General features: G+C 34.9%; 2 protein-coding genes across 2 annotated transcripts in view; one reads left to right on the forward strand and one right to left on the reverse strand.

The window, feature by feature from the left end:
• LOC127639470 (uncharacterized) overlaps nt 1-11,062 on the reverse strand; it is a 376,863-nt gene that overhangs the window by 257,044 nt on the left and 108,757 nt on the right. The gene's annotated exons all lie outside the window — the stretch shown is intronic.
• Nucleotides 8,979-11,062, forward strand: part of LOC127639405 (uncharacterized) — a 41,276-nt gene continuing 39,192 nt past the window's right edge. Inside the window, exons 1-3 of the mRNA XM_052121393.1 lie at nt 8,979-9,085; nt 9,799-10,149; nt 10,419-10,757. Coding sequence (XP_051977353.1) covers nt 9,043-9,085; nt 9,799-10,149; nt 10,419-10,757 — 733 coding nt within the window. The 5' untranslated portion in view covers nt 8,979-9,042. The remainder of the gene's footprint in view (nt 9,086-9,798; nt 10,150-10,418; nt 10,758-11,062) is intronic.

Raw genomic sequence — 11,062 nt, forward strand, 5'->3', positions numbered from 1 at the left:
CAGAAGTAGGCGGAGGTCTGCCAGTATTTCTAAAAAGCATGATTGTGCCTGATGGAATGGCGTCAAATACAATTGCAAATTCTCTTGGCGTAACTGGAATGGCTGAATGGACTCGTTCACTCGTAGAGTTCTTCTTCTTCTTGTGTTTTTTAATGGCGGTTGACAAGCCAACATATGGTGTATTACCGCCACCAGCTGGACTGGAGTGTGAAGCATTAATAAGAAGGAAATAAATAATAATAATTTATATAATGTGTTTATTAAATCCTGTTTTCCTGAGATAATTAAGTATTTCTCGTTGTATTTTTGACTGTCCTGAGGCACAATTCAATAGGTTGGTAAGGTGAATTTGTTTGAATCTATATATTTCTCAATGTATTTAATAACTCTCTTTCCCTTGTAAACATGACACAATGTAATAATACATGTTCAACAGTCTCTGCTTCACCACATGTCAAGCATAATCCTGTTTGATGTTTCCCTGTTTTGAACAATGAATGATTCAAGCCTGAATGTCCTATTGTGTGATAATTGTATCTTCTCTCCTATTATTGAGACATATTCTTCCTTTTCCAACATGTTTTTGGATATTGTATTGTGTCTTCCCTTTTCTTCCTTGTTATACATTTCTTGCAACTTCATATTCATAAATTCTCTAATTCTTCCTTTTATCTCTTCTTTACTGAGTGATATATGAACTTCAGCATCCTAATGATCCATTGCCTGTTTAGCCAGTTTGTCCACTATTTCATTTCCTTGTACTCCCACATGTGCTGGTACCCAAAGAAATCTCAAGACCATCCCCAGTTTCTGACTTCTTAGCAGATGTGTAAGAATCTCATATACTAAAACTTGATTCAGATTATTTAAAACTTCCTCCACCCATTACACAGCTAATAAGATCACTATTAGTTCTGTTGTACGGACTTTGAACCTCTTATTATATACTGCTGCAGCTGTTTTTCCAGATGTAGGATCCTTTGAACCATCTGTGAATATGTGGAGCATTGAAAAGTATTCCTGATTTAAATACTGCTGTACAATAAAATCCTTATGTGTATATGTTCAATTATTTTGTGCAGACAAAAATAAGGTCAGAGTGAACATGAGGTAATCCAAGTAAGGGAGTATTTGGGTAGAAAGTATGGACACATTATTCAAATATTTACAGATGCATCAAAGAATATAAGTAGCGGACAAGTAGGTATAACATATGTTATACCAATATTGCAAATCTCAAGGAAGGTAAGGATATCAGATAGGCTATCAGTGTTCACAGGGGAAATGATGGCAATTGTGATTGCTTTAAGATGGATTAATCAAACAGGAGTGAAGGATGTAGTAATATATTCAGATTCCAGTGCAGCCCTCTCAAGTATCGATGCCCAACAGTCTGACTCAAGACAAGATTTAGTAATGGAGATTCTCCATGAATTATATTTGTTGCAACAAATAAGGGTGAGGGTGCAGTTGTTGTGGGTTCCTGCACATGTGGGTGTGAAAGGGAATGAGGTAGCAGATAAGCTGGCAAAACAAGCAGTACAGGATACAAAAGTGGAAATAGATATACCATATAGTAGATCAGAAATCAAAGCAATAGTTATAAAGGAAATGTATCAAAGATGGCAGCAGTATTGGGATACTGAAACTAAAGGAAGACATTTGCATGCAATACAGCCAAAAGTAGGGAAAGGAAGGTATTCTAGCAGAAATAGAAGAGAGGAGAATATTTTATCAAGACTTAGACTGGGGCATACAGGGCTAAATAAGACAATGCAATTAATATCCAAGCATCCAACAGGGCATTGTGAATTGTGTGGAGTTAGTGAAACAGTAGAACACATGTTATGCATTGTGCAAGACATACAGAGGAGAGAGTAGGCCTAATTCTAGTAGAGGAGATAAGGAGAAATGGGGAACAAGATATTTCATCAAAAAATATTTTAAATCCGAAGATAGGAGGGAATGCAATAACAATATTGTTCAAGTTTCTGGAGTGTACAGGCCTAATAGATAGGATATAGGAGTGTGAGGGATGTATACGTGTGGGTGTGTATGTGTATTTATGTATGTATATGTGTATGTATATGTATGTATAAAAATTTTATTAAATTTTTTTTTTCCCCTCTCCCCCATCCCTCTGGTCTAAGAAGGGTTACGAGCGAAAGCTAGAGGAGCTGAACACGCAGCGCTGGCTGAAGCAATGACTCTTGTTGGGCTGGAGGATGGGGGGAGGGGAGGCAGTGGTTACAGTCTCTGGTTCATGATCACAGAAGGTGGCAGTAATGCACGAGTTTTGTTGCGATCTGACATAAAAAACGAGGAGGAAGAAGAAGAAGTCAGTTTGTTTGGAAGAGGGGAGCATGAGATTATACTTACACCTCAAGCAAAACTCAAAGGAGTCCTCATTGAGAAACTTTGTTTCCAGTTCAATCATATGGACTCTTTAATTCTTGCTTTATGTTTGGTCATCTTGAATTTGTATATGTAGTCGCAAAGGCAATACACATGTGAATATCAAATGGTTTCTCCCCAATGGATTGTTCTCACTGCAATTGCCTTGTGAATTATTAAATATCCAGAGTTCAAGGATTTACCTCTGTGAATGATCTTGGTTTTTTTGGAGTAATTGAAGAGCACTTGAAGGGTGACTTTCTGTTTTTTGTATGAGTGGATTTTCTCTTCAACATCGAAGTGATTTGGACATCTTCCAAAACATTGACCAATTCAAAGTTTCATGGTAGTGATTCCATACTTGCCTAATGTATATGTGTATGTCTACGATCTGATAAGTTTTTTTTTTTAATGTTTATTGTCATTGCCATTTTTTTCTATTGGTTACTTTACATTACTTTACAGACTGTCTTTTGTTTTGACCGTACTGGTTTCATTTCAATTTATTCTCTCATGTACATGCATTGTTCTGTTTATTTCTTCTGATTTACCAAAAACCATAATTAATATAAAGGTATAAAAAAAATATTTCTTGTCTCTAGTGTTTGTGACAACCCACTGGAAAAACTAATAATAAATAGCAGCGTTAAGTTAATAGTTGGTTGGCCTCTCCTGTTATTCAGATATCTGCGTGCTGCTCTTGTGGCTGCTGGTTATAACGTATCGCTCAATGACGCAGCACGTACTTCTTTTCTTTTTTCTACACATCTCCGTCCTCATTGGCGCTCTTGTCACGTAAATGACCACATCCGGTCTCGGAATATGAACAAACGGTCCTGTTTTCGTTTCTGTTTTAAAGTAATTACATTTTTTGTTTTTGAATACCCGATTCTAAAAGGAAAATCGAATGACCAAAAGATACACGGACCTTTTCTTTACTCCCCCAATTACTCTCTTTAATTCATGTAATGAAAATCCCACATCAATAGAGTCACCAGAAGGCCTTTTCCCCACCATAATATTTGGATGTTCCTTTCTACGCTTCATTTCCTCTGATATATTATTATTAAATATTGCTCACATTCTGTAATATGTCATCTTTACATCAATGCACTAAACCTTGAACATTTTAGGATTCATCCTTTGATCTTTCATTGAGAGCTGGAACAACTCACTCCTTACCAAACTGAAAGATCTTATAAACACATATTAGGCCTACTAATTTATCTCTAAAATTATCATGACATAATTTGCTTGTTAAACGCAGTTAATCAGCTGTAATTTACAAAGTTTTCTTTTAATTTCCCCCAAAGTCAAATGTTAAGATCTTACTCATCTACAAATGTTTATTTTTGGTGTTTGGCTGCTGTCCTGTGCTCAGATCAGTATTTATAACAACCTATTGGGCAAAGAAAGAGGATCATTCATACTTTGAACACAAGATGGCGCTCTCTGCTTAGTGTGCAACTTTTAGGATGCATCCTTTCACACACGAACACTTCCTGTATTTGAATCCTGCTGAAAAAGAAGTGTTTCAGTTCTATTCTAAATTATATTCCTCAGATTTCTCCTCTTATGAGTCAGATCTTTTTTTTTGCTCAAATTCAGAACAATATTCCACGTATTGAAGACTCTTTCAAAGTTTTATGTGATTCGGATCTTAAAATAGAAGAATTGGATTCAGTTGTTGAGAAGATGCCTTTAAACAAATCCCCAGGGACAGACAGGCTCACTAATAATTTTTTTTAAATGTTTTTGGGGAGATTTGAGAAATCTATTATTCTGTGCCCTAAAAGAAGGCATTGAAAAAAAAAGAGTTGATTAAAAGTATGAAGCAAGGTTTGATTACATTGATTCCAAAAGTTGGTAAAGATAAAAGAGTCTTAGACAATCTGAGGCCTATCACTTTGCTTAACATTGATTATAAAATCTTTTCTGGGGCTATTGCTTTATAGGCTGAAAAAGGGTATTTCTGCTATAATTAGTGAGACACAATCAGGGTTTTTGGGAGGAAGGTCAATTCATAATAATATTAGATTGGTTTTAGATTTACTCGTGGTTCAAGATAGTGGGTTTCTTCTTTTTTTAGATTTCTATAAAGCTTTTGATGCTGTAGAGCATCCTTTTATTTTGAAAACCTTGCATCATTTTGGTTTTGGAGTAAAATTTATAAATTTAATTGCAATGTTATATAATGGAATCAATAGCTCTGTAGCTCTAGGCGGGCATGGAACCTGCTCAAGATTTCCAATTAAAAGAGGGATTCGGCAGGGATGTGGTAGCTCACCATTATTATTTATAATGGTTGCAGAGTTATTATCTATATTGATTAAAAATAATGGTATTGAAGGTCTTTCAGTGTTGGATAGACATATACTTATAAGCCAGTTTGCTGACAATACAACATTGTTTCTAAAGAATGAATATCAAATTCTATTAGCTTTACATTCGATTAACCAGTTTTCTAAAGCTTCGGGGCACATTTAAACCTAAACAAATGTGTAATGTTAACACTGCATGAGTTTCCTTTGCAGTCATTATCTAATATACAAATTAAAAGGGAAGTTAAATATTTGGGGATTATTATTTCTAAAGATAAAGATGTTATGGAGAATAAAAATGTGTTGAATAACAGATAAATGTAAGTCCATATTGAATAGATGCTGCAGAGGGATCTTAACATTTTTGGAAGGGTTCTTTTATCTAAAATGGAGAGTTTGTCCAGAATCATCTATCCAGCCTTCTCCTTGCCCATATTGATTAAATTAATAAATAAGGTGAATTTTAAATTTATTTGGAGAAATAAGTGTCAGTACATTAGAAAGGAGGACATGATTAATAAATATGAAGACGGTGGGGTGAATGCTATCGACATTATGAATGGTGTTTTGAAATTGAAATGGTTAAAATCCTTCATTCAAAATAGCCACTCCTTTTGGTTTATTGTCCCCAATACTATCTTTAACAAACTGGGGGGAATACACTTTCTGTTATGTTGTGACTTTGAGTGCACCTCGTTACCAGTTAAACTTTCATCCTTCCATCAGCAAGTGCTGCTCTATTGGAAACTATTGTTCAAACATAACTTCACTCCTCACAACACTCAAGTCTGGAATAGTAGATATATAAAATTTGGCAGAAAATCTGTATATCTTGAAGAATGGATATCTAAAGGGATTTGGACTATTGCCCATTTCTTGGATGATAATGGAAATTTGTTACTGTATAGAGAGTTTTGTGAGAAATTCCAAGTACAATGTGCCGTTAATATTTTTAATAGAATGATTAGAGCTATACCAATTCCTTTAAGATTAATGGTTAAAGAAGACATGTTGTACTCCAAAATCTCCCCAGTACTGAGACTGTCACGATTCCCTTGTTGTCTGCCCTGTGTTTCACTAGTCTTTGTCTCAAACTCCTATACCCTTTGTAAAAACTACACTTCCCATGATTCCCGGCCCTCATCACTGCCAGCCCTGTGTCGTTAAGGTTATGATTTTTGTGATAAAAAATGTACAAATAGAGTCATTAGAATTTTTTTTTACAGGCTTATTACCCAAACCCAATTAGACGGGAATACCTGCTTAAAGATTTTGATACGGTTGAAATAAAAAAAATTAGGAAAAATTATTTGTCTTTTCCTCTCCCTCCTAAAGCTAAGGAGGTGAACTTCAAAATTTTAAATGAGATTTATCCTGCTAAGGAATTTTTAAGATTGAAATTTAATTTTGATGTGAATAATTGTGTTTTTTGTGAAACAAATATTGAAAATCTAGAGCATGTCTTTGATTATGATCTGGTGCCCCTTTTGGAGTGAAGTGCAGAATTGGTTAAGGTCTAGGAGGGTTGAACTCCCACCTCTCACGTGGAAGTTAATTAGGTTTGGTGTTTGTCTGGAAAACAAAGATTGTGATTTTGTTATTAATTTCTTGTTATGTTTTGGAAAGGTTTTTCATTCATAAATGCAGATGGTTTAAATCTAAACCCAACTTTAATCACTGGATGAATGAGGTTAATCTCTTGTGCAAATCTTAAAAATGTGTTAAAAATCAGAAAGCCCTTAAACTGATTTCTCTTTTGGATACGTTTAAATTAATTTAAAAAGTCCCTTTTTATTTATTTTTTCATTTTTCTATTTAATTATTGGTTTGTTCATAGTGTGTTTTCTGTTCTTTGTACTAGCTATGCTCAACCTATGGCTGAACAATTGAGGTTATATTCAGAGATTTGTTGATTTACCTTGTTTGTTTGTGTTGTTGAAGGATAATAAAAAATAAAAAAAATAAAAGTATGTCGAAACAATTTACGGCAATTGTAGACAGTAGTTATTTGAGAAAATGATTATGTATATTTTGATAAGTCACTTGTGATTTGTATCCTCTAAAAAAACTTCTTTGAATCACGAACTTCAGTAGAGTCTATAAACTGATTGGCCGTAAAATGAACCAATCACAAGACATCTTATAGGGGGGGCACCTGGGGTGGCCAATCGAATTTCAGGGGGGGCCGGTGCCCCCCTGGTCACCACGTAGACCCGCCCCTGGTTCTGATGACGTTGCTGCCCAGTTGGTCACATATCTTATCTCTTTTGTATGTTCCCGTTCTCTGTCTTAATCAAGATATCAGATGCAACCCTAAAGCAATTCTGAAATGGAAACAATTGTTTTCTTCAATACCCTCTTCTGAGATAATCTGGTTCGCAAGTAATACATTTTTACTGCCAAATAAGGTCAAGGAAACTCATTTCAAAATACTACACAGGTATTATCCCTGTAATGCATTTCTTAATAAGTTTAAAAAAAGACTTCTCATCACAATGTTGTTTAGTCTTGAATCTGAAACTCTCATTCATTTATTTTGTAAGTGTAAATACTCTGAAGACTTTTGGAAGCAGGTATCTATGATGGTTTTTGATGCATTCTACAAAATAATCAGAATAGATGAGGCTATGATCTTCTTCTTGGATTGTAATACTGGCTCAGATATAATTGATAACACATTAAAGTTAATAATTCTTCTCGGGAAGTTTCATATACATAAAGCTAAAGTAATGTCTATAACACCCTCATTTAATTTCTTTTGTAAAGATCTTAAAATATTTTATGACTCTTTGAAGTCAATCACTAGAAATAAGTGCATAAAAACATCTCATATTTTGAAAAAAAATTGTCTGTAGAATTTAATGTTTTACTCTGTATAATGTAAGATCTGTTTTGTGTTTCCCCAATATCTGTTTGTCTTATGTTTGATGTTAAATGTCATTTTAAGCTGTTTTGAAAGTTGAATAAAAAAAAAAAAAAAAATGTTCCCGTTCTCTGCATTAATAAAAAAACAAAGTAAAAGCGCGGGAGATATTATTGAGGAAGCTCGTCTGGGGAGAGCATGGTTCATGCAGCTCCTTCTTTTTGTTCCGTCTAAAAAGCCCTAAAATAGAAAAATAGATTAGAAAATAATGAAAAGTTGGATTTCAGAGTTAAGAGACAGAGATTTGGAAATAAAAGTGTGGATTGAAAGTTATCGAGTTTTCTCCAGAACATCGGATGAAAATGAAGATCGTCTTTTATTTGCTCTTTGTGTGTTTTGTGCTCGATGATGGTAAGACATTGATACATTCTTCCTATTAATGATGAAACATTCACAAACTGACACAGCTTCATATAATGATCCCGAATGTGTTTGTTCCGTGTTGGCCCATATATATATATATTTTATTGCTTGAATGAAAATACAAAAAAGCCACAGTAAACATAAAACTTAATACATAACGTCAAAGCTAAATAGCAGGAGAAAAAATACACATAATAAACAGGTAAATGACCAAGGGATAACAAAAAATAACTAAATAAATAAAAAAGACCAAAAGAATATTGTACAAGGGGGTTCATTATCAAAGCATGTCTGCAAAAGTTTACACAATTTAAGTTTTTTTATTATGCATACAATTTGAGGAAGATTTATTAAGATATATTTGGTGCAAATCAAATGAGCACCTGCGACAGTGTTATTTGTAGTTGTAGAGATTAGTCACACATGTGTATCAGTAAATTTGAAGTCACAGAGAAATTTATTTTAAGAGTTGCAAGCTTGTAGATTTTTTTTTATCTCCCACAAACACAACACAACAGTTATACCTTCTCAAATTCTTCATTGCAGGTGCACAAATCCTTTTCTACGAATCACAAATTAAGAAACTCGTGCACTCACATTTGTGCTACACGTGCACACACCCGCACCAAAAAATGTAAAGTCACGGACAGATGTTGTTCATCCGCAAATCAGTTTGTGAATTCATCCAACGAGAGTTGCACACTTGTAGAATATTTTCTCACACAAAAAAAAATATATTTTCTTTGATATTTTTCTCACAAAAAAACAAATACAAAAGTTTTTTTTTTTTTTTACAAATACAAAAGTACAACTGCTTGAATCTGCTGCTATGAGTATCAAACACTGTTTTTTGGGCTCTCCCCCTTTCGCACCACATGTCTGTGTAAAATATGGAGCAAAAGTGAGTTGTGCGTCTGTCGAGGCAGCAGGCGGGAACTGTTCAGAGAATTTTGGCCAATCAGGAGAGCTCGTTTGGGCGCCTCTCCATTGGCGGAACATGACGCCCGAACAGGAAAAAAATAAAAATAAAATAAACCTTCCATGAGCATCTTCCCGAGCTGGCAATGGCAAATACAAAATAAAGGTATGTTTTTTTCTTCCTTTTTCTGAAACCACTCACCGTTATACATTTGTTTATAGTTTATATAAGCTCGATGGTCACTGCGGTCAAGCCAGCCGCGATTAAAATCCATATAACAGAAAGACTTTCTGACTCCTGTTGAGTGCAGAAGAGAGCGAGTCTTACTATATTGACGAAAACGCGTTTATTAAGTGTCTGTGACGTGCTGGTGTTTATTAATATGTTTGATTTAGCCTATGTGAAATCTGACTGGTTAAGACATTAGATCAGTCTGAAGATGACAATAATATCGTTTATCGCAATTATTATCGCATTATAAGTACTTATAATGACAGGCATAAACACAGATGTTTAATACACAGAAAAACATTAGTTACCTGCTGTAGTTTCCTCAAGGATCTATTTCTACTTGATATAACCCTTAAAATCTTTTTTGTTGGTGTAACCCAATTTTTCTGTTTGATTTAGTAATTTTTTTTAACTTAAAACCAGTTCATGTAGTTGTTATACAAACAATGGGATATAGAGGGGATATACAGTGCGAATGTGTGTATGCATGTGTTCAAGACATACTTGAGGAAGATGTTAGTTTGTGTCATGAGTGAATGTTCTTGTTGTGTTTGTGTCATCTTGACAATATGACCTGTAAAAGAATCGTTTTCACAGTGTTTTCCTGTTGTGCATCTTGAAGAGTGACTGTTCATTTGTGTCTCCAGGTGTGTTTGGTGATGATGAAATGAAGACGTCCGTGTCAGTGATGGAGGGAGATTCTCTGACTTTACACACTGCTGTTACTGGATTACAGAATGACAAATCCAATTTTATTAAATGGTATTTTAATGACATTCGTGTTGCTCAAATCTATGGAGATCTCAGTGTGTTCTGTACAGATGTGAAGTGTCCAGGTGATTATAATGAGAGATTCAGAGACAGACTAAAGTTGAACAATCAGACTGGATCTCTCACCATCATGAACATCAGTATTACAGACTCTGGAGATTATCTACTACGGACCATCATCAACAACATCAATGATAGAAAGACATTCACTGTTACTGTCCAACCTGGTGAGTCATTTAATATTGGCTTCTAATTTGTATTTCTTGATATAATGGTACATAAACCAATGTTAATGTGATATATGTGGAGAACGTGTCTTAAGTATTTTAAACTTGCATATAGTCTTCCCTGTTTTACTGATAAGTTTAATTGTTTAAAAGCAAAGATGATTAAATAATCTTTTAGGTGCACAATTGTTGTTATTTCCTCAGTTCTGTCCTCTACTATGGTGGAGGTTTATTCACCCAAAAGAAGAAACTGTTCATGTGTGTTTCAGGAGTGTCTGCTGCTGAAATGAAGATAAAGTCGGCGATTGAAGGAGATTCTGTCACTCTACACACTGATGATACTGTAAAACAGGGAGATGTTGTGATGACGTGGTATTTCAATGACACTCGTATAGCTGAAATGAATGAAGATCCCAGTAAGAGCTGTACAGATGTGACGTGTGATGAAGGTGCTGAGAGATTCAGAGACAGACTGAAGATTGACCATCAGACTGGAGATCTCACTATCACAAACACCAGAACTACAGACTCTGGACTTTATCAACTAGAGATCAGCAGCAGTATCAGCAGCAGCTTCAGCGTAAAGAGCTTCAGTGTTAATGTCAGCGGTGAGGACGATTTCATCATTTAATGCAGATAATCAGATCTTCAGTTGTTATAAAGAGCTGATGATGATCACATTCAGTGACACTAATGACTGTCTCTCTTCATCATTACAGTATCAGACATAAAAACTCCAGATTCAGGTCCGTCTTCTGGTGCTGTAGCAGGAATATGTGTTGCTGTTGTTCTGGTTGTCGCTGTAACTGCTGGTGTGATTTATTATCACCGTAAGATCTCAAAACAAGGACAAAATGGCAAGTATTACATACAGCTGATATAAAAGAGGAAAATTTGAGATTAAATGGGTAAA

This window comes from Xyrauchen texanus, chromosome 48, assembly GCF_025860055.1.
Source record: "Xyrauchen texanus isolate HMW12.3.18 chromosome 48, RBS_HiC_50CHRs, whole genome shotgun sequence".
NCBI lineage: Eukaryota > Metazoa > Chordata > Actinopteri > Cypriniformes > Catostomidae > Xyrauchen > Xyrauchen texanus.